Source organism: Liolophura sinensis, chromosome 6, assembly GCF_032854445.1.
Source record: "Liolophura sinensis isolate JHLJ2023 chromosome 6, CUHK_Ljap_v2, whole genome shotgun sequence".
Classification (NCBI taxonomy): Eukaryota; Metazoa; Mollusca; class Polyplacophora; order Chitonida; family Chitonidae; genus Liolophura; species Liolophura sinensis.
Genome location: NC_088300.1, coordinates 8,837,641 through 8,862,148, shown reverse-complemented (window position 1 = coordinate 8,862,148; position 24,508 = coordinate 8,837,641). Strand labels below are relative to the sequence as shown.

Here is a 24,508-nt window from a genome sequence, read left to right as displayed (position 1 = left end):
GGGGTATGACCTTTCATGTACATATACATACCATTTATGTAGGGTAGAGTAGTTGAAGAAGATACCTGAGCACCTGACCAAGATGACAGGGGTATGACCTTTCATGTACATATACATACCATTTATGTAGGGTAGAGTAGTTGAATGAGACACCTGAGCACCTGACCAAGATGACAGGGGTATGACCTTTCATGTACATATACATACCATTTATGTAGGGTAGAGTAGTTGAATAAGACACCTGAGCACCTGACCAAGATGACAGGGGTATGACCTTTCATGTACATATACATACCATTTATGTAGGGTAGAATAGTTGAATCAGACACCTGACCACCTGACAGGGGTATGACCTTTCATGTACATGTACATACCATTTATGTAGGGTAGAGTAGTTGAATGAGACACCTGAGCAAGATGACAGGGGCATGACCTTTCATGTACATATACATACCATTTATGTAGGGTAGAGTAGTTGAATAAGACACCTGAGCACCTGACCAAGATGACAGGGGTATGACCTTTCATGTACATGTACATACCATTTATGTAGGGTAGAGTAGTTGAATGAGACACCTGAGCAAGATGACAGGGGCATGGCCTTTCATGTACATATACATACCATTTATGTAGGGTAGAGTAGTTGAATAAGACACCTGAGCACCTGACCAAGATGACAGGGGTATGACCTTTCATGTACATGTACATACCATTTATGTAGGGTAGAGTAGTTGAATGAGACACCTGAGCACCTGACCAAGATGAAAGGGGCATGGCCTTTCATGTACATATACATACCATTTATGTAGGGTAGAGTAGTTGAATAAGACACCTGAGCACCTGACCAAGATGACAGGGGCGTGGCCTTTCATGTAAAGATACATATCATTTATATAGGGTAGAATAGTTAAATCAGACACCTGAACGCCTGGCCAAGATAACAGGGGTAAGGCCTTTGATGTACATATACAATCCATTTATGCAGGGTAGAGTTGTTAAATGAGACACCTGGAAACCTACACAAGATGACAGGGGTATGGCCTTTCATGTACATCTACATATCATTTATATAGGGTAGAATAGTTAAATCAGACACCTGAACACCTGACCAAGATGACATGGGTATGACCTTTCATGTACATATACATACCATTTATGTAGGGTAGAGTAGTTGAATAAGACACCTGAGCACCTGACCAAGATGACAGGGGTATGACCTTTCATGTACATATACATACCATTTATGTAGGGTAGAATAGTTGAATCAGACACCTGACCACCTGACAGGGGTATGACCTTTCATGTACATGTACATACCATTTATGTAGGGTAGAGTAGTTGAATGAGACACCTGAGCAAGATGACAGGGGCATGACCTTTCATGTACATATACATACCATTTATGTAGGGTAGAGTAGTTGAATAAGACACCTGAGCACCTGACCAAGATGACAGGGGTATGGCCTTTCATGTAAAGATACATATCATTTATGTAGGGTAGAATAGTTAAATCAGACACCTGACCACCTGACCAAGATGACATGGGCATGGCCTTTCATGTACATGTACATACCATTTATGTAGGGTAGAGTAGCTGAATAAGACACCTGACCACCTGACCAAGATGACATGGGCATGACCTTTCATGTACATATGCATACCATTTATGTAGGGTAGAGTAGTTGAAGAAGATACCTGAGCACCTGACCAAGATGACAGGGGCGTGGCCTTTCATGTACATATACATACCATTTATGTAGGGTAGAGTAGTTGAATAAGACACCTGAGCACCTGACCAAGATGACAGGGGTATGACCTTTCATGTACATGTACATACCATTTATGTAGGGTAGAGTAGCTGAATAAGACACCTGAGCACCTGACCAAGATGACAGGGGTATGACCTTTCATGTACATATGCATACCATTTATGTAGGGTAGAGTAGTTGAATCAGACACCTGAGCACCTGACCAAGATGACAGGGGTATGACCTTTCATGTAAAGATACATATCATTTATGTAGGGTAGAATAGTTAAATCAGACACCTGACCACCTGACCAAGATGACAGGGGTATGACCTTTCATGTACATATACATACCATTTATGTAGGGTAGAGTAGTTGAATAAGACACCTGAGCACCTGACCAAGATGACAGGGGCGTGGCCTTTCATGTAAAGATACATATCATTTATATAGGGTAGAATAGTTAAATCAGACACCTGAACACCTGACCAAGATGACAGGGCTAATGCCTTTCAAATACATGTACATATCATTTTATGTAGGGAATGGTAGTTGAATCAGACATCTGCACACGATGACAGGGGTAAGACTGTTTTTGTAACTGTTATGAGAGGGGTAAGGCCTTTTCTGCATACATGTAGGCTACAATATGTCAAAATTGTAGGATATGTTTGCAACACTGACTCAAATGGTGTCACCTGGTGTCATGTTGTGTGATGTGCTCACTCATTAACTGTGAGTTTGTTAATTTTTACCTGTCCACATGCATATATTCTCAACAGAAGAACAGTACGAGACTAAAGCAGCAAACAAGGAGAGGATAATGGATGAGTTAGCAAGAGTCTTTTCCCCTGAACTGGCCTTCACTTCATACATTCCATTATGCAGAATCTTTGGCAGGTACTGTACATGTGGATGTGTATCTCATCTTACATCTACAGTGTTATTAGTAACTTATGCGAACCATAGAAACATTTCCAGCTCATTTTGTCTGTTTAATTTTTGAGATACTGGTTTAAACCTGGCCTTGGACAGAGAATTTGAGAATTTCTCACAGATTGTGATGCCGTGGTGAAGATAAATGGTCATAGATGCTGTCTCTGTTGGCACAGCCCTGTGTTCATTGGAGACCGCTTGTCTGTCGCCTGTATTGTGTGCATATCTGTACGTGACACATGGCAAAGGAATTTAACAAAAGGTTAATTGTTTACCAGAGGCATTCCAGATTCCTCCATCTGTAAAACTGGCTCCCATCATGAAAAAATTTTGAGTATGGTTTTAAAAAACAATCAGTCAAATAAAATAAATTGTTTTATGTTTTGAAAAATTATGCCTAGCATTGACTAAAAATTAGGTTGACATAATAATTTGTGCAAAGAAACATGAGGAATGCAAAATTTCCTATACAGTTTTGTAATGTCTGTACATGTAGCATCCATCAGTTTCTATCCAAAGCATTTACTACAGTGGTTCAGTTGTTAGTAAAATAACTTCAAAGTTATCTTTTATCAAGTCTTTATGTGTTTGTACACTTTGTTCCTAGCATACATATTGAACAACATTTGAAGAATGATGACTTGATCCGTCTGCTATGTAGTCAACATGATCAGATGTCCTCTCATGTCAGTGTGGATGATACACCTGGATCACCTGTCACAGGTAAGATATCTCAACTGTCCCCTGAGGCAGACTGCGCTGTGTGACAGTTATGTACATGTAGTCAACATGTTCAGATGTTCTCTCATGTCAGTGTGGATGATACACCTGGATCACCTGTCACAGGTAAGATATCTCAACTGTCCACTGAGGTAGACTGCGCTGTGTGACAGTTGTGTAGTCATCATGATCAGATGTCCTCTCATGTCAGTGTGGATGATACACCTGAATCACCTGTCACAGGTAAGATATCTCAACTGTCCACTGAGGCAGACTGCACTGTGTGACAGTTGTGTAGTCAGCATGATCAGATGTCATCTCATGTCAGTGTGGATGATACACCTGAATCACCTGTCACAGGTAAGATATCTCAACTGTTCACTGAGAGAGACAGCACTGTGTGACAGTTATGTAGTCAGCATGAGCAGATGTCATCTCATGTCAGTGTGGATGATACACCTGAATCACCTGTCACAGGTAAGATATCTCAACTGTCCACTGAGGCAGACTGCACTGTGTGACAGTTGTGTAGTCAGCATGATCAGATGTCATCTCATGTCAGTGTGGATGATACACCTGGATCACCTGTCACAGGTAAGATATCTCAACTGTTCACTGAGAGAGACAGCACTGTGTGACAGTTGTGTAGTCAGCATGATCAGATGTCATCTCATGTCAGTGTGGATGATACACCTGAATCACCTGTCACAGGTAAGATATCTCAACTGTTCACTGAGAGAGACAGCACTGTGTGACAGTTATGTAGTCATCATGATCAGATGTCCTCTCATGTCAGTGTGGATGATACACCTGGATCACCTGTCACAGGTAAGATATCTCAACTGTTCACTGAGAGAGACAGCACTGTGTGACAGTTATGTAGTCAGCATGAGCAGATGTCATCTCATGTCAGTGTGGATGATACACCTGAATCACCTGTCACAGGTAAGATATCTCAACTGTCCACTGAGGCAGACTGCACTGTGTGACAGTTGTGTAGTCAGCATGATCAGATGTCATCTCATGTCAGTGTGGATGATACACCTGGATCACCTGTCACAGGTAAGATATCTCAACTGTTCACTGAGAGAGACAGCACTGTGTGACAGTTATGTAGTCAGCATGATCAGGTGTCAGCCTCATGTGAGTATGGAGGGTACACCTGAATCACCTTTCACAAGTAAGATGTATCTACTGTCCAGTGAGAGCTGTGAAGTCAGCATGATTAGTGCAGTGTAGTTAGCTGTGTAGTCTCTCATGTCAGTGTGGATGATACACCTGGATCACCTGTCACTGTGTGACAGTTGTGTAGTCAGCATGATCAGGTGTCAGCCTCATGTGAGTATGGAGGTTACACCTGAATCACCTGTCACAGGTAAGATATCTCAACTGTTCACTGAGAGAGACAGCACTGTGTGACAGTTGTGTAGTCAGCATGATCAGGTGTCAGCCTCATGTGAGTATGGAGGGTACACCTGAATCACCTTTCACAAGTAAGATGTATCTACTGTCCAGTGAGAGCTGTGAAGTCAGCATGATTAGTGCAGTGTAGTTAGCTGTGTAGTCTCTCATGTCAGTGTGGATGATACACCTGGATCACCTGTCACAGGTAAGATATCTCAACTGTTCACTGAGAGAGACAGCACTGTGTGACAGTTATGTAGTCAGCATGATCAGATGTCAGCCTCATGTGAGTATGGAGGTTACACCTGGATCACCTGTCACAGGTAAGATATCTCAACTGTTCACTGAGAGAGACAGCACTGTGTGACAGTTATGTAGTCAGCATGATCAGATGTCAGCCTCATGTGAGTATGGAGGTTACACCTGGATCACCTGTCACAGGTAAGATATCTCAACTGTTCACTGAGAGAGACAGCACTGTGTGACAGTTATGTAGTCAGCATGATCAGGTGTCAGCCTCATGTGAGTATGGAGGGTGCACCTGAATCACCTTTCACAAGTAAGATGTATCTACTGTCCAGTGAGAGCTGTGAAGTCAGCATGATTAGTGCAGTGTAGTGAGCTGTGTAGTCTCTCATGTCAGTGTGGATGTTACACCTGGATCACCTGTCACAGGTAAGACATCTCAACTGTCCAATGAGATAGACAGTTGTGTAGTCAGCATGTTCAAATGATTGTCATATTTTCTCTTTTTATCCTTTCATATGTATGTAAACAGATGCCTAAATGCCTGTCTTTGATTAAACATGTACATGTACATGTAGGTAATTGTGGCATTTCTGACATTGAACATTATATAGAGCTGGTACAGTGAACAGGTCTTTGTACAGATGATATGTGTCAAATGTGTTGATTACAATCAAGACACAAGTGTAATTAGTCTTGCATGTTTCTACCTCTGACTTCAGGCCTAAAATCAGCTCCATTCAGCCCTGAGCAGCAGACTGAGAGTGGGGAAATTGGCTCTAACGTGGCCATGGTAGGGAACAGAATTCAGCTGCAGGGAGAGACTGAGACACCTGTCACTGATATACAGCTGAACAGGAAACTGAAACACTCAGGGATACTGGGTGTTGACCCAGAGAAACTCAGATGGTGAGCTCACTAATGCTGACTATACTTTCTGTTGTTGGTGTATGGTGTTGCTTTGATAGGTGTATTATTCTTGGACATAGTCTCCAAATGGGGAGTTAATGAAGGTAAGCAGTAAACAGCACTTTTGGAACTGCACAATCTTACGTTTAATGAAGATCACTTACATGTATTTGCCATGAAAATGTCATGAATGTCATACTTTAGAAAGATTTCAAGTAACCAGTAAAATTTCAGTGGCTTACTTTCCCCAACCCATAAAACTAACTGGCATTGTGTACACATGTAAAGTGAAAATTTCAAGTATGGCCTACAAGTAGGGTGTTCGGGTTAAAAAAGGCATGTAAACTGATATGGCTGTTTCTGTTTGTGGGATGAGTCCCTGGAAAAGTGTACATGTGCAGGTAGGGTGTGATGGTATGAGCAGTGAAGAAAACAGAGTAAAGCATGGCTAGTATTAGTCACAAGTAGTTTGTTTTTCTCTGATGGTAATCATTGACATTATACAGACACAGGTTTCAGGGGAACAGTATTTACAGTGTCACCAGCTTAGGAAACTCCTGCTGTGGTGTCACCTGTTGCCTTTTGATATATGAGTGTAATTTTTCAATCATATTTTGCGATTTGCCTGTTGTTTGCAGCACAGACATGGACCAGCAGACAGTACGCCACCTGAAGGGCAACTGGTTGGCCTATTGGGAACATGAATTAGGTAATGTAGATTTTATACCAAGCTCTATATCAATTACTGTATATATATTTATACGATTAATTTTAGTAGTGTTGTTCAGTTCAGTAGTATCAAAACAGTATCTCAAGACTAATGGAACTTAAAAAAATTGTAATACATGCATATATAAAATAAAACTTAAAAAAACATACTTGTATATTCAAATGTGTTACAACCATTGGATTTTGTTCGTCAATCTGTTCTATTCTGTGGGTTTTTTTTTTCGTTTTATTCCTTACAGATAGTGATGTTTATTCAGAATATGTATACGTATATGTGGTTACAACGTATATTAGCTTTCAGAGGATGAAAATACAATTCTGAGATCAGTTTATTTAAACAGGTATGTTGATTATGCTTACAGGCCTCAGTGAAAGGGATACCATGTTTAATTTTAAACAGATAAAACTTCAGACATTCCGTGGTAAGTTTGCTTACTTGTGAATGTACAGATGTATATATAGATGTATGTACACAGTTATTTGTTATACTCGATTACCTACTTGTGTCTACATTAGGGACTTGATTCAGCGTATGAATAGTATCAGTATTTATGTCTTTTTCAGTTTTTTTGGTCCCAAAATCAAAATTGAATGCGTCTGTGTATGATAATGGTGTTATTTGTGAAGTACTGATGTGGTTTATTGCCTTTGCAACAGAAAAAAAGAAGACGAGAAAAAAAATCTGAATTCATAAGTGGACGCGGACATGAGTCCTGATTGATATTAACTGACATTTATGTTCTGTTATAAATGGCAACAGAAGCTTGGATGATTGTACACTTATGAAGATAAGAGTTAATTTACATCTGTTTAAAGACATCTAAGAATTTGTTCATTTCCTGACTTAAAAGTGCCAATAATTAAATAAATAAGTAAATGTAGAGAACTTTTAGTAAAAAAAAAAAAAATCATGTATATTGTATTGGTAGAATGACCAAGCAGTCTGAATTTGTGTGTTTCCCCAGTCACGTGTGTTACCCCTGTATGTGCTGTTGTATTCCAGTCACGTGTGTTACCCCTATATGTGCTGTTGTATTCCAGTCATGTGTGTTACCCCTATATGTGCTGTTGTATTCCAGTCACGTGTGTTACCCCTATATGTGCTGTTGTATTCCAGTCACGTGTTTCCCTTATATATGCTTTTGTACTCCAGTCACGTGTGTTTCCCCTTATATATGCTGTTGTACTCCAGTCACTTGTGTTTCCCCTATATATGCTCTTGTACTCCAGTCACGTGTGTTTCCCCTGTATATGCTGTTGTATTGCAGTCACACGTGTGTTTCAACTATATATGCTGTTGCACTCCAGTCACGTGTGTTTCCCCTATATATGCTGTTGCACTCCAGTCACGTGTATTTCCCCTGTGTATGCTGTTGCACTCCAGTCACGTGTGTTTCCCCTGTATATGCTGTTGCACTCCAGTCACATGTGTGTTTCCCCTTTTTCTCTCGTGTCACAGTTTTGTGTGTTTGTATTTGCAGGTCACTCAAACAGCATCCGGTCTGTGTGTGTAATGAACAATGAGAACTCCTTCATCAGTGCCAGCAAAGACAAGACAGTCAAGTTATGGTCTCTTCGTAGTGATGGTGATGGGTCTGCCGTGTAAGTTAGTCTTTCAGTGGAAACTGTTTTCAAATTTGGTCTGCAGTGTTTATATTTACTTGAATCTACTGTTCTGTTTTGTTAAATTTGTTTTTAAATTAATTCATTGTTTGTCAACAACTATTTCTTCCCCAAACTACACTGATTTCTCTTTATATTATCCATGCATCCATCTGTAGCAGTGAAAGTCATAATTCATGGTGCCCTCTGTGTTAATTACATGCATATATATATATGATCAGACTATTCCTTCCATGGATGACCATTTAAGTGGTTAACAGGGGTAGAATGTTTTTTTTTTAAACAGCCTGTCACAGAGACAGGTAGATTTTTTTTGTACCTTTCACCTACAGGTATCTACCTGTCCCCATCAGTCTGACAAAATGTCGCATTTTCATTTACAAACATATGATTTCGGTTTGGCGAAATTATTTTCCGTCAACATCGCCATCTTGGCAAGGGAATATTAGTCTACCGTATTACAAGAATATTTGGTTTCAGTAGAATTTTCCTGTGCATTCCATATTCTGTTGGGAGTGGGACTTCTGCACAGTCGATCATCAAATTGAAACCTACTTGCAGCAGTTCAGTCTGTACTTGTGTGCACATGCTTTCTCCATTCAAGGGAAACAACAGAGGAAAAGCATCTTGAGATGCTCCCTTTTACACCTGGGACGCCATGCGCAGTCCTCAAGGGAGAAAAGTTAACAACACAGTTCTAAAGCAGTACACTTTTGGGGGATAGGAAGAGGTTGGGGCTGTAAATATTAACTTCACATTTTATTATTTATTTATTTGACTGGTGTTTCACGCTGTTCTTAAGAAGATGTAATTTGTACGATGGTGGCCAGCAACTCGCACCAACTGCAAATGCAGTGATGGGAGACACGATCCTGAGTTGTGTGTGACACTCCCATTTTTGATTGATTCACTCCTCTGCAATGACTGTTCTGTAGTTCAGGTTGACCTGCACTTGTTCATTCCGTCATAGCTGAGGATCCTTGCGGAAAAATGAAAATGGCTTCTTGCAGATTTAGTTTTCCTGTTGCTATGATAACCTATGCACATTCTTCAACGTTGAAGGTACATTTGGTCTCGGAATTGAAAGTGTAAATATGATAGGTTCGTTGACGATGGCCTAAATGACGCCCTAACAGTGTTGACTTGTTCGGGCCGAAAATGATGAAGGCTTGTGACGAACATTTTGATCATGGGAAGGCCAAGTAAATATACAGACTTCATAAACTTAGACATGCATGAATATTGACTTAAACATTATTGTAAACTTATTACGCCGACCTGTAGCTGCGAAAGGTGAATTTTTTGGTGACTTGTCGCCGACAGGTAGACAAGAGGTATTTTGACCCCTAGGTTAATCATTTAAGTGTCCGGCTGAAAGTTACGAGATCTGAAAAGGAGATTAAAAAATAGTACTCGTTGATTCCTCGCTTTGCACTTAGCACTTAGAGGTTAATACAAGGAAACAGGACTGGCTGGCGTATTGACAGTAAAATATGCCTTGATGGAGTGTCATGTGTCGAGTCTTCCGCATAATACTTCAGTGAGGGCAGCAGTTAATCGGCATGGATGAGCAATGTTCCAAGGGGACAGACAACACATGTATGTACACACACACACCACACATGTATGTATACACACCGAAGGACTCGTGGTCATTACATGACTGAAAAGTTGTGAAGTATGACCTTTAACCTCAAGCACAGATATATATATATATATATATATATATATATATATATATATATATATATATATATATATATATGATGTAAATACATATTGCATCCCTGCTGTTTTGCCAGGTTTTAATTATTACAAATTATGGTATATTTCTTCATTTCAGGTCCAGGTGTCAGTGGAGTTATCCCTACCACAAGAAGTCTGTGTTTTCCGTGGCTTTTGTCGAGACAATGAGATACATTGCCTCCTGCGACAGCACAGTCCATGTAAGTTCAAATGGTGCTGATGAAATGCTCAGATAAGAAACTGTAGACAAAACTTCTTCCTTTCGGCAGAAATAATGTACAGTTGGAGGAGTAGGTTTTTCTATCCAACCTTTACACATACATGTATGTGTACCAATACACAGTACCATGATGGATGAAAAAAAAAAAAAAACTAAGAATTGTTAAGGTTTTGGGAACCTTACACAAAGAAAGTTCATATTACTAAGATTGTTAAAGTTTCTGTGGAGTGGAATGCTTGTGTTGGCTGCTATTTACATTACAAGGGGCAAATCTGCACATAGTGGTAATCTGACCTGCAGAAAACACACGAGCATCATGTGTTCCCCTCATGGAATGTCATGTATATTGTGCCGGCAGATCTGCACTTCTGGTTGAAAAGGTGTACATATACACTGTTGTATTGGTCAGAGCGGATGAGGTTTAATATACTGTTGAGTTGATTAGAGTTGATCAGAGTATGACATTGTCGTATTGCTTGGAGCTAATGAGATGTGTACTGTTGTGTTCTCAAAGATGATGAGGTGTGTAACAATGTTGTGTTGCCTGGATCTAAAGAGGTGTATACTGTTGTTGTGTTGCTCAGAGCTGATAAGGTGTGTAACATTGTTGTATTGCTCAGGTCTGAAGAGGTGTATACTTTTGTTGTGTTGCTCAGAGCTGATAAGGTGTGTAACATGGTTGTATTGTTCAGGTCTGAAGAGGTGTATACTGTTGTTGTGTTGATCAGAGTTGATAAGGTGTGTAACATTGTTGTATTGCTCAGATCTGAAGGGGTGTATACTGTTGTTGTGTTGCTCAAAGTTGATAAGGTGTGTAACATTGTTGTATTGCTCAGATCTGAAGAAGTGTATACAGTTGTTGTGTTGATCAGAGTTGATAAGGTGTGTAACATTGTTGTATTGCTCAGATCTGAAGAGGTGTATACTGTTGTTGTGTTGCTCAAAGTTGATAAGGTGTGTAACATTGTTGTATTGCTCAGATCTGAAGAGGTGTATACTGTTGTTGTGTTGATCAGAGTTGATAAGGTGTGTAACATTGTTGTATTGCTCAGATCTGAAGAGGTGTATACTGTTGTTGTGTTGCTCAAAGTTGATAAGGTGTGTAACATTGTTGTATTGCTCAGATCTGAAGAGATGTATACTGTTGTTGTGTTGATCAGAGTTGATAAGGTGTGTAACATTGTTGTATTGCTCAGATCTGGGACCCATTCACAGCGATGGTGATCAGTCAGTTAGACTCGTCGAAACACAGCCCTGTGTTAGCCTTGTCCCCGCTGCCTGCCCCCAATCCTCACCTCATGACGGCCACCACGGAGGGCACACTCAGGTAGCAAACACATATCTCTTCTGATGAACAAAGAACTCTATCTTCTGTAGTAGTTGTTATTTATATGGCATGTGTATTTTTGTTTTTGTGAACTGAAATCAGTGAGGACCAGTTTGAGAGTTTCAACTTCACATTTCTTTATAAGCAGGCATTTGGCAAACTGTATATTATATGATTAAATCTTGAATGCCCAAAAACTAATTAAAGTAACCATTGCATTTTGTCCATTGGTTGATGAATGATCATGTAACAAGATTTGTGTGCTGGAATGTTTTTTAACTATACACCCAAGTTGAGGCCTATAAAACTGTTGTTCGCGTTTAATTATTACAATAACCATGACCCAGAGGAATGGTATTTCGTGTGTTTTAGAACATGTCATATCTCTGTTGTAGGTTCCTGGACATGCGAGGCCCTAAGTATGCACACGAGTTTAGATGTACTTCAAATTCCTCTGGTAAATATTTATGTTTTTGTAAAGACCAACAGAGTACAGCGGTTAGATTTCAGTCCGCTAGACCGCTAGGCTCCCATCAGATCACATATACATGTACTATCAGATCAGAGGTGGATCAAAATTTTTCTGTTTTCAAATACATCACAGGCTTTCCTGTTTTCCTTCAGAACTAAAACAGGTGGGTTTATGTGTTCATTTATTTACTATTTTATGCCTTACTAGAGAATATGTCACCTTATGAAGGGGCTCAGGTTTATAACTCGAGGAAACTGGACATGGCCTGAGGGAGAGCATTGCTCCTGACCAGGTACATATACTATGTATGTGTACCTAACACACCTCATTTACATGTGTTTGATGGGCTGATCTGAGGTGTTGGTCTGATACATGGTTGGTCTGGTGTCTGGGTTTGTTACGGGGCTAATCTGATATGTTGGTCTGATACATGGTTGGTTTGATGTCTGGGTTTGTTACGGGGCTGATCTGAGGTGTTGGTCTGATACATGGTTGGTCTGGTGTCTGGGTTTGTTATGGGGCTGATCTGAGGTGGTGGTCTGATACATGGTTGATCTGGTGTCTGGGTTTGTTACAGGGCTAATCTGATATGTTGGTCTGATACATGGCTGGTCTGGTGTCTGGGTTTGTTACGGGGCTGATCTGAGGTGTTGGTCTGATACATGGCTGGTTTGGTGTCTGGGTTTGTTACGGGGCTAATCTGATATGTTGGTCTGATACATGGCTGGTCTGGTGCCTGGGTTTGTTACGGGGCTAATCTGATATGTTGGTCTGATACATGGTTGGTCTGATGTCTGGGTTTGTTACAGGGTTGATCTGATGTGTGTCTCTGTTACAGAATTGATCTGATGTGTAGATCTGTTATAAGGTTGATGTGATGTGTTAATGTGTTTATTCAGGGCTGATTTGATGAGTTGGTTTGTTACAGGGTTTATTTGATGTGTTGGTTTTTCTTATGGTTGATCTAATTTGGTATGATACAGGGTTGATGTGATGTGTTGGTTTGTTACAGGGTTGATCCGCTGCGTTACGGTGAGCCCCAGCTCAGACTGGGTGGCCATGGGCTATTCCACGGGTCTCCTGGCTGTGTTAGACCTCAGGACTGGCTTACTGTTAGGGGCGTGGAAGGGACATGATGGTGAAATACTACAGGTTAGTTCATGTTTGAAGGAACTTTGCATGAACCCAAACAAAGAGAAACTTGCATACGTGAAAGAGAAGTGGTAAAGTGGTACAACATGTTTCTTACAAAAAAAATTAAAGGAGAAAAGCATGCTAACTATGCGGAGTTGTGGATCACACTTCACAAAACTTCCAGGAAAATTTTTAAGGAATGACGGATCAGATTTTTCAGTACATGGTGCATCCAGATGTACCATTCTACTGAAGTGAAAGAAAAAAGAACTAGCAAACCAAAAAAAAATGGAAAAGAAAAAACTCTCAAGTTAATGTACATGTATATTGTACATTCTGATGAAAAAAATTGTACATGTCTTTTGTATAAGGGAGTTACATGTACTTGTGGGTGTTTCAGATCAAGGCCTACAATAAGAATAGTTTTGTGACAACTTCCTTTGACCAGGCCATCAAGCTGTGGAAGGTAGATGATGGTAAAGATATCTGTCACTTCAGAGGTAGGCAACTGTCTTTTTTTATACCACCTTCTTTAATATGTGAATGTATGAATTTATTATTTATATTATTCCACAAGTACTATTGCAGTTTTCTTGAGTGTAAGTGATTACATACGATAAGCTAAAATCCTACTGATCGAGCTAATTCGTCTTCCTGCCAACTACATGTATGTATATTTGTATTTTAGGCCCATCTGAGCCAGTCCACTGTTTGAGCTTCTACAATCATCAGATCATCACAGCCACTACAGCCAATAAGATAGGCGTCCATAGTTCTGTTGATGCACATGTGAGTTATCATCTGTAATATGTATTAGTCAGTTTGTTGTTAAAAATGATTTGTTTTTGTCTGCTCTCTTCAACTACCATGTTCAGTGTCAGAGACAGTATAGGTAATATATGCAGTGTTGGTCACTGTGACATCATTGGAGGCTATTTATAGAAATATGAAAATTTGGCAAACTAGTCAAATTTGACTAGGGTAGTCATGTCTCGTTTAACAAAAGAAGTTGTTTCTAACAGGTATTTAAACTTCAGTAGAATAAGATACAATTTTGTGTTTTTGTTTTCTTTTCAATTCAATTTAATTTTTGCCTCTTTCTGTAAAACCGAGATATTGTATGACAAGATACATGTATGTGTATTAAAGTAAATTTCTGATTTATGACTTCCTGTGGGTAATTTGTTTCCAGCATTCCTTCACAAGCACCAGACTAAGAAGTGACACCTTTAAGGGTGTGTTGACTTGTATGAACATTCTGCCGATGAACAGAGCCCTGCTGCTAGGAGCAGACAATGGCACCATCAGACTGCTGTGCTGACATCGGTACCATCAGACACCTGTGCCAACATCAACACCGTCAGACTGCTGTGCAGACATCAGCACTATCCGACAGCTGTGCTGACATCAGTACCATCAGATACCTGTGCCAACATCAACACCGTCAGACTGCTGTGCTGACATCAGCACTATCAGACAGCTGTGCTGACATCAGTACCATCAGATACCTGTGCCAACATCAACTCGGCCAGACTGCTGTGCTGACATCAGCACTATCAGACAGCTGTGCTGACATTGACACTATCAGACAGCTGTGCTGACATCGGTACCACCAGACTGATGTGCTGACATCAACACTATTAGACTGCTGTGTTGACATCAACGCTGTTAGACTGCAGTGCTGACATCAACAGTCTGACTGCCATTAGTACCATCAGACACCTACACTGACATTAACAACATCAGACTGCTGTGCTGACATCAGCACTATGAGAAAGCTGTGCTATTGACACCGTCAGGCAGGTGTGCTGACATCGATGCAACCAGACTGATGCGCTGATATCAACACTATGAGACTGCTGTGCTGACAACACCCATCAGACTGCTGTGCTGATATCAACACTATGAGACTGCTGTGCTGACAACACCCATCAGACTGCTGTGCTGATATCAACATGATAAGACAGCTGTGCTAACACCAACACAATGAAACAGCTGTGCTGACATCAACAGTCAGACAGCTGTGCTGACAACACCATCAGACAGCTATGCTGACATCAACACCATCAGACAGCTATGCTGACCAACACCATCAGACAGCTGTGCTATCATCACCACCACCAAACAGCTATGCTGACATCAACACCATCAGACAGCTGTGCTAGCATCAACACAACTGAACAGCTGTCCTGACATTGGCACCATCAGACTACAGTGCGGACATCAACACCATCAGACATCTGTGCTGACAACAGCACCAATCCAGTAGCAATGACTGACACAGATGGCGTAATATTAGCCCAAGTTATAGAAAGGCAGTTATGAATTCTAGATAGCTGACTTAAATTACACACCTTTTACATGTTCATCTAAGACAGTCAAGTATTTGTGTGGTCAAGAGGTCAATAAATCTAATATCTGTAACAGTGACCATCCAACCTTGAAAATGTGGACGTACATGTATAAGAGAATGATACATTGGTGCAAAGGTTTTAAAGAAATAGTCTACATTGAAATACACTTCCTTGGAAATACAGTACAGATTAGTATGAACATAGAAAATAGAAAATATCACAGAAAATACAATGATTAAGTTTGCTCTTGAAGAGGTTAGTATGTTTACTTCAGGTACACATATGATGGCATCATTTGTTTTGAAACCCTGAAGTCTTTTACAATTAAGCTGCGTGTGCATAGGGACAGTCGTATTACTTGGCAGAGATTTACATTCTATGCAAATACATGTGCTTTAAGTAGATTACATGTATATTACAGCAAAATTGTAACTTACGAGTTCTGTAGTTCTTTAGCCTTAGCAGCTTTAGATGTTGGAGAGGGATTGAGATGGAGACTGAGAGTGTAAGTAAACCTGTACTGATTAGAAATAAAAATAAGCAACAAATCTAATCGATAATGCACTGAGTCCAACCGTTAAAACTTCAGTTTCAAATCGGTTGTCATAAATCAGGGTGGTCTTTATGCATTATCATTGTCATGTTTGTGTTAATAAGGTGACGGAGGAAACTAGAGTTAAACTGTAATACACAAGCTTTTGAAATCCATTGGTTCTGAGCAAAATGTTTCTGTGAAGCTTTCTAGACCTGTTATTTGGAGTTGCCATTCCTGAGTTATCCCATGCCATTACAGATGTAGTATGCTGACTTTTATAAAGACGTTAGGGATGGAATGTTTCTTAAAGGTGTCCAGTTTTACTGGTGTGTATGTACACACCTTATCATGTATCCAAATTAATTTGATAAGAGACTGGTAGTTCCTCATCTGAGGACTTGTCAAGAAACTAAGCCACTTGAGGAACTTGCCAAAATATATGATGCAAAGCAAAGATTTTATATTTTATATCATCAATCAGCTACATCTACATGTACCATTCATGCCGAAATGACAATAAGGAAAAGAGTGTTTATGTTTAAATCAGACTTTACATGTAAATCAAAATGTTGATGTTTTTTAAGGTCACATTTTATGTGATTATCAAGCTTTTTATTTTCATTCATATTGTTTACGATGTTATCAAAGGATAACAAGTTAGGTTATGTATTTCCATGTAGTTGTAAATGTAGATGCATTTGTAACTCATATATTTCTTCCAAAGCTGAAGATAGGCCTATACACATTTCATGACACAATTCTCATTATTATGGCTTCAAATTTGAGTACATGTGCATGGATTGGCAAAATGCATTCTTATCACAGCAAGATCCATTTCCTGTGGTGATGATGTTAAGGTTTACATTCTGCTTGTGCTGGATATAGGGTAGTCAAGGTGACGGAAGTGACAGAAGTATGCCATAAATATACCTAGTGAAAACTGAAGGGATGTCTGAAGTGATGGTATACACATTGGTTATGCCATGAGGAAAGTAACAGCTGGCTAACAGAAGTACATGTATGCAGGTTTAGGGCCAGAACTTTTACATTTAGATAAAGCTTAAACTAGTTTTAAATGTTTGAGTTACGTTATGTGTTAATTTATATAAACTTGTTCATCTTTCCTGTACATGTATGTTTACAGTGTAATTTTTACATCCATACACCACTCATTTGTGTTCAATGTTTTTAATACTTTAGCCATTGAAGCAAGCTGTGTGTGTTTCAGTTGAATCTATTTGGTATGTTTCAGTAATAAGGAGAACACTTACATGTATATCATTAACATTTAAACCCGTAGCATCAAGGACTGCCTCTTAAACTGTAGTGTGATGTTTTAGCATCTTTAGCTGTCAGTAATTATTATTATTATTATAAATGCTGAGTGATATCGTGTAATGGTCAAAAGCACATTATTATATAATGTACCATATTTGTTGTGAAATTTGCTATAAGCAGTAAACATCAAACCAGTTTGAGTTATATTGTAATTATAATGCTTTTAACTATAACATGGAGGGTAAATCACAATATACCAGAAGATACTGATCTCATTAATATTCACTTTGCGTCTTTCTAATCTACATACTTGTTCATGTATGTATTTATAGAGTTGTATGTATTTATCTTTGATATCTGAACACTATATTATCTTATAGGAGTAGATGATCACATTACCTTTTAAGGATGTGTCATCACAACATAACCTCTTAATATGTGACCACTATATTACCTTTCAAGAGTACATCTAAATGATCATGACGTTTTGAGAAAGACTTGAAGATATTTGATCACAACATAACCTCTTGTTAATATCTGACCACCTTTCACAAGTTGATGATCACGATATTACCTTTTGGGGTTATCTGACCACTACATTACATTTTGGAAATATGTGTTCACAGCCTTTTGTTACTATGTTCTTATTGGTAATGTATCACAACTTGCCTTGTTTGAATAAATAGATCACAACAGTATCTTATGAGAATATTTGATGATAGCATTACTTTTTAGAATATCTGATAATAACCCTGTCTGTACCTGCCAGGAATATTTGATCACAACATTCCTTTAGGAAATTTAATCTTAATACCATTTTGAATGCTGCAGTTAGAAGCTTTCTTTTCTTTACATTGAACAGCAGTCATTAAGTATAATGTTTTTAATGATTGAGCTCGCTTCCTCTCCGGCCGCATGTGGGAAGATCTTCCAGCAACCTGCGGATGGTCATGGGTTTCCCCCGGGCTCTGCCCGGTTTTCACCCACCATAATGCTGGCCGCCGTGGTATAAGTGAAATATTCTTGAGTACGGCGTAAAACACCAATCAAATAAATAAATAATGATTGAGGAAGTAAACGTTCACCCTGCTGGAAAATGTACTTACCGACTTGATAAGGTAACCATCTGTTTGTAAAACTGTGTGTGTCTAAAACCTATCAAGTCATTCGTTAATATTATATCTGTGCGTAAGTGTCTGTTGTAACTTGCTCAGGTAACCCTGTGAAACAGATAGATCAGACTTGTTATTTACTTGTTGTGTCTACATGCATGCCATGTAGTGTAGTGAGTATTTATTTGTACTCTTGTAGCATGTGTATGTGTGGGCCAGATGTGAATATTACCATTGACAATTCGTTCAATTTTTATTGAATGCCATGCTGACGAGGAATTGCTTGTTAATTGTACATATATGTGTAAGGGTAAATCGGTCAAAAGAAAATCAATTGAAAATACAAATAAATGACTTACTTTTAAAGTATTGCTTTGTTGATTTTAAAATAGAAGTTATACCTGTGGAATGCTGTCTACTTTATTTAGTACAGGCCCACCCAAAGTACTTTGCGAACAAAAAAGAAACAAAAAAAAAGAAAAAGACATTCAAATCCAACCCAACCATCCCTCATTGTGCGCTTAAATGAACACTTTGCAGATGACTTGCCCTCCGCCAGTATGACCCGGCTACTGAGTGGGCTTACTCTGAGCATAAACAGGTATACATATGGGAAAGTGTCATTTACTTGCCAAAAGATAGCGGTTTAACCTGGGCACTCGTGTTACTTCCACTCATTAAATTCGCGCCATGGAATGAGTGAAGTAGAGCTTTCAGTTTACCAAACCTGTAATATTAAATGGTGTGTTGATTGAATCAGACCTTTGAGTTTATATGGCGCTGTATTTCATTGCAGTTTGTTAGAGACTTGGCTGAATGTACAGCTATAAGTTGTTCAAAATTTCACTTGTTTGATATTTTGTCGTTTGACGCCACCAAGACGATATCCACGAACTAGGCGATTTTCGGTATTTTTTGTCATTGGCCCACTCCATTGGCTCCAACAAGCGGTAAGCATGCGCGGGATTCAGAGTATAGTCATGCACTTTCATTGGAATGGAGACAAACTGATTCAAGAAACCTACATATAACGCATTGTAGAAATCCTAGAAAGGAGAAATGTATGCTTCCTTGAACATTGCATTGTTTCCTTGAACGTTGCATTGTTTCCTTGAAAATTCTATTGTTTGCTTTAACATTCCATTGTTTCCTTTACCTCTCCGTCGTCAGAATGTTACTTTCTTGTCTTCAGTCATTCCGCTTTTGGCATTATGGCATTTTAACCAACGAAATGTAATCCACGAAGACGGTTTCGTGAGACTTATATACTTGTTTTTGTAATGGAGTTCATTCCCGCAAACTCTGTGACAGTTTGTGTTAACTACGTGTAACTGGCCTGGTGCTTGGTAAGAAGTCTGAATATATCATTCATTACGGACGTGTTGATGACACACAAGGCACGGCATATGGAGAGAAAAACCATAAATGCTTAAAAAGTAGCAAGTTACTCATCCCCAAATAATAAGGCTCACGAGGGATTAGGTAGAAGTGCAGTGATGTTGATTACATCTTTTATCAGACGTCACTGGTCTAGAACTACTCAAAATGCTGTGTGGTCATCATATTTAATAAACATTCGCATGTAAGCAATGGAAAGGAGCCAGGCCTTCCAGGTCGTAAGTCGCAAGTCATATCATAAGTCAAAACTTACGACATACGGCAGTTTTACAAACTCGTAGGCCTACTACTTACACTATATCGCCTTTGTTGTTGCAGTGGATCACACAACTTTGAGTATAATCACGACTTTGAGCTTCTTAGCGAAATGGCGTCCAATCCTCAATTCGTCGTGTGACCTATAAGGCCTAAATAAATACATGACATCTGAAACGCACAATTAACTGGCCATATCACGAGTTGCCGCAGACCTTCGCACTCGGTTAAAAATGTTGCAGGTTCATCACATTTGGGGTTTGAGACGAAATTGCGTCACTAAGGATATCAGTATTGGTACAGAAACTGCTTGGTGGTCTACACGAACTGTAAATTGGGAGTGTTTTGTTCAGCCAGCGATAAATTCTGCGTTTGGGTGGTTTTGGCGACACTAGGCCTATACTCGATCTGTATGAATGCTTGACATTAAACAAATTTATACTAAATACGCTAGGGATACTTTCTGAATATAGATCTACTGTGGATCAGGTGAAAGCACGAGTAAGATTTTATCAGCATGAGCCTGTATGCGTGAAGAGAACCCTTCCAGATATGAAAATATAGATTGGAGTGAACTCAAAACAGGTTGACTAGGTCTCTACAATAGTGGAGGAAGTTGAAGACAATAAATATGCAATGAAATATTTATTCCTACCAATAATGATTTAGGAATGTCGATAAGTTTTATAATTTCTATTTCTTGAAATAAGGTTTTTCTAAAGTGTTGAATGTTGTCGCTATTTTGAAAACAAAAGCCTCTCAAACTCTGAAAGTGAGTTTGTGGCTACCTTTGGACATCAAACCAAGTATAAACTAAACTGTTCAAAAGCGCACGGTTAAGAGCGCTCCATCATATAACATGCCTAATAGAACTGAAATTTTATGTTGGTATCAGTTTACTCGAGTTTTATCGGAATTCTTACAACATAGAGCGGCTGGCTAGTTACACTGCGATTTGTCTGTCGACTTTCAGACTTCCACAGAATCCAATCGATTGTGAAATATCAATCGATTTTAGCCGAATCGTATGAATAATATGAATCGTATGAAATGGAGATTTTCACATTTCCCGCAACTATTTCCAATCAACGAATTTATACAAATGAGTCGCACCATGTGAACACGGCTTAACTGTTCGTGTAATCTAAAGACAGAGTTTGAGGATGAGTTCTGCTGTCAAACAGTTTCAGTTTCTGTCCATTCTTTTGTATCGAGGACTTTAAGCTAAGAGATCCGTTTTGCAGACGAGACAAGCTGTCTCCATTGGATGAAGTTAGACATGCTGGTCACATATCAATCTCACACATGAATTCGCGCATGTCTGATGCACAGTTTCCAGTCGTCCATTTCCCAGGATACACAGGCACCACTAGACACCCACCTGTCGGAACGGCACCTTCCCAGTACGAGAAATCTGCAAACAGTGAAACATTCATTTGGGTATTTTCTTGTTTGTTGTTTTATCGATCTATTTTGAATCGTACTCTACGTGCAGATGCCATATTAAAACTGCAACTACTTAGAAATGATAACATTAAAACATTTTCAATAGACAATGGCAAAACTACGAACTTTCACATTCAGGCTGTTAGAAGTGGGCAGCTGGAACAAACCCAGGAACATGTCTCTTAGTGAAAGAACATGTACTTGTTATAATGCTATCGAAGATAGGTGTCATTTTTCTACCTGGTCTGTCCGTTGTATAGCAATCTGAGAGAAAAGTATTTAAATGCATACTGCGATGTATTACCGTACAAAAACTGTCAATATTTGAAGATAAAGCATCAGATTAGAGTTACTTAATTATTCTCTTTCACTGAAATCTTCTTACGTCTTGTAAATTGAACCACAACATTAGCAATTAACAACTATTATATCTGCTTTTATTATTTGACCGTGCATATAACCATATTATTACAGGGTAATTACTTACATGTATGTGTATATATATGTACAGTCATACTGTTGAGCATGACATATAAGTAATATATAAGTTGTGAAAACTATAAGTGACTAAGACAATTAGGATTAATACATATCAGCATAAATATCGGGTAAGTGAAATCTGGTCTTACTAAGCATACCGAAAGGTTGTCCATCCGGCCATTCCCATATTCCGTCACTGTCCATGTCATTGCCTCCACCATGAAAGGTCACTCCCGCTAAAAGAAATTATAAGAACATGTCAGTCACGACCTCAAGGTGTATCCAAAGTACAAATAAGCTACTGTCACCATTGATAAGTGAACAGTTCACATGAATATAAGATATTGGGTCTGATTACGATGGACTAACACAATGTGCAACGTAGAATAGGTAGGCTCCCTATCGGTCATGAATACTAGCCAGTCATTAATGCCTAATATATGTACCGCCAATCATATGGAGCCAATTAGTGACATGATAGGGCTCTAGCCCACTGGGTCTACTGGATGCTTTCATGAGTATGTATTCAAGGTATTAGAGAATTTCGGCCATTGGGAAAGAGACCCATTCAAGTGATTATCACGACATATTAGAGAGTTTCGGTCGATAGACAATTGCTCTCTGATAAAATGTTTGACTTTTGTTTGAAATAGTAAGCATCGTCATTTTTGTTACAAGGAGTGGAGATTAGTCCGCCTAGACATTTGATACATAATGGTCTTACCTCCTCTGATACCATATATCGCAATAGCAATCTGATTTTGTTCCTGCAGAGACGTCAGCGCCACCAAGTGATCCGACTCAGACTCGCATGTTGTTTTCGCCTCCATCCATGTCTTCTTTTCCTGATGGTATTTATAACAGCCTCCGTTTAAAGTAACAAAATCGGGAGGGCATGTTCTCGGTGTCGTTGAGACTTCCGTTGTTGTTGTTGCGGGAAGGGTGGTTTCTTTTTGAAATCAAAAGTTACGGTACATCTAAATTTTAGTTGCACTTGAACGAACGTGGATGGATCGACATAGGTAGATTCTCGACGCTCTGGTTAGTATTTAGGCCCTTTACAAGACTTAGTCTTTATAGGGCTTTGAGTAAAACAAACCCAGTAACTTAATTTGTGGGTAATCACCTGAAAAAATGCACTTAACCTGAAAGCCTCATCTTCAACTTCAGCTTCAGCTAGATACCAAGCTACTTCTTTTTGGACCCATGGAGCAAGCAGGGAACTGTGCTTGAATTCACACAACGAACGACACCCTGATCACTTGATCCACATCACTTGGCCAACGACCGACAACCCGATCGCTTGGCCCAGATCAATGGCCAGGGACTGACAACCCGATCACTTGATACAGATCACAGGGCCAACCACCGACATCATGATCGCTTGATCCAGATCACAGTGCCAGCGACCGACATCATGATCATTTAATCCAGATCACAGGGCCAGCGACCGAAATTATGATCAGTTGATCAACGATCGACGCCCCCGTCACTTGGTACAGATCATTGGCCAGGGACCGACACCCGGATCACTTGATCCAGATCACAGGGCCAACCATCGACATCATGATCGCTTGATCCAGATCACAGGGCCAGCGACCGACATCATGATCGCTTGATCCACGATCGACGCCCCCATCACTTGGTACAGATCGATGGCCAGGGACCGACGCCCCGATCATTTGATCCAGATCACAGGGCCAGCGACCGACATCATTATCACTTGATCAACGATCGACGCCCCCATCATTTGGTACAGATCAATGGCCAGGGACCGACGCCCCGATCACTTGATCCAGATCACAGGGCCAACCACCGACATCATGATCGCTTGATCCAGATCACAGTGCCAGCGACCGACATCATGATCATTTGATCCAGATCACAGGGCCAGCGACCGACATCTTGATCAATTGATCAACGATCGACGCCCCCATCACTTGGTACAGATCACAGGGCCAACCACCGACACCCCGATCACTTGATCCAGATCACAGGGCCAACGACCGACATTATGATCACTTGATTCAGATCACAGGGCCATATCAATTTTACATTTACCTGATATCAAGCGGGAGTCACATGTACCGTCAGTAGGGCTGTATGACAGCAATGTATACATCACCCAATGGCTGTCAGGCACAAATTCGCCTGTACTATCTGATAGCCTACAGTAAACTCCACGACCTGCCCTCGCCTTTGACTGACTGGAATTTAGTGACGTCACAGATATGGCGGCGCATGATGGGTCACCGAGGCAGAGAGCGGCGCACCCCAGCACTGAACTGTCCTCTTGGGTGGTTAAATTTGAGGTGTAATAGCCGGGTGTCTGTCTCTTCAGTCTAGCTCCGTGTTGACATGGTGACATTGTCACGATACCTACAGCAAGAATCAAAACACCGAGAAATTCGCCATTCTAAACTTTTAACTGACAAAC

General features: G+C 39.9%; 2 protein-coding genes across 2 annotated transcripts in view; one reads left to right on the top strand and one right to left on the bottom strand.

Annotated features, from left to right (window-relative positions):
- The window catches only part of LOC135466713 (WD repeat-containing protein 81-like), a 30,007-nt gene extending 15,385 nt beyond the window's left edge, over positions 1 to 14,622 (top strand). The window contains exons 14-26 of the mRNA XM_064744363.1: positions 2,530 to 2,647; positions 3,291 to 3,406; positions 5,776 to 5,962; positions 6,601 to 6,671; positions 7,054 to 7,113; positions 8,173 to 8,293; positions 10,158 to 10,260; positions 11,477 to 11,607; positions 12,003 to 12,064; positions 13,092 to 13,231; positions 13,614 to 13,713; positions 13,902 to 14,002; positions 14,406 to 14,622. Of these exons, the coding sequence (XP_064600433.1) occupies positions 2,530 to 2,647; positions 3,291 to 3,406; positions 5,776 to 5,962; positions 6,601 to 6,671; positions 7,054 to 7,113; positions 8,173 to 8,293; positions 10,158 to 10,260; positions 11,477 to 11,607; positions 12,003 to 12,064; positions 13,092 to 13,231; positions 13,614 to 13,713; positions 13,902 to 14,002; positions 14,406 to 14,534 (1,439 nt within the window). The 3' untranslated portion in view covers positions 14,535 to 14,622. The remainder of the gene's footprint in view (positions 1 to 2,529; positions 2,648 to 3,290; positions 3,407 to 5,775; positions 5,963 to 6,600; positions 6,672 to 7,053; positions 7,114 to 8,172; positions 8,294 to 10,157; positions 10,261 to 11,476; positions 11,608 to 12,002; positions 12,065 to 13,091; positions 13,232 to 13,613; positions 13,714 to 13,901; positions 14,003 to 14,405) is intronic.
- Positions 14,623 to 20,800: 6,178 nt separating this feature from the next.
- LOC135469122 (C-type lectin domain family 17, member A-like) lies at positions 20,801 to 24,303 on the bottom strand. Its single transcript, XM_064747653.1, has 4 exons — positions 24,133 to 24,303; positions 22,796 to 23,020; positions 22,230 to 22,307; positions 20,801 to 21,559 (listed from the first exon to the last, which is right to left on the bottom strand). The coding sequence occupies exons 1-4, from the start codon at positions 24,191 to 24,193 to the stop codon at positions 21,432 to 21,434; spliced, it is 492 nt and encodes a 163-aa protein (XP_064603723.1). The 5' UTR covers positions 24,194 to 24,303; the 3' UTR covers positions 20,801 to 21,431.
- Between the last annotated feature and the right edge of the window lie 205 nt (positions 24,304 to 24,508).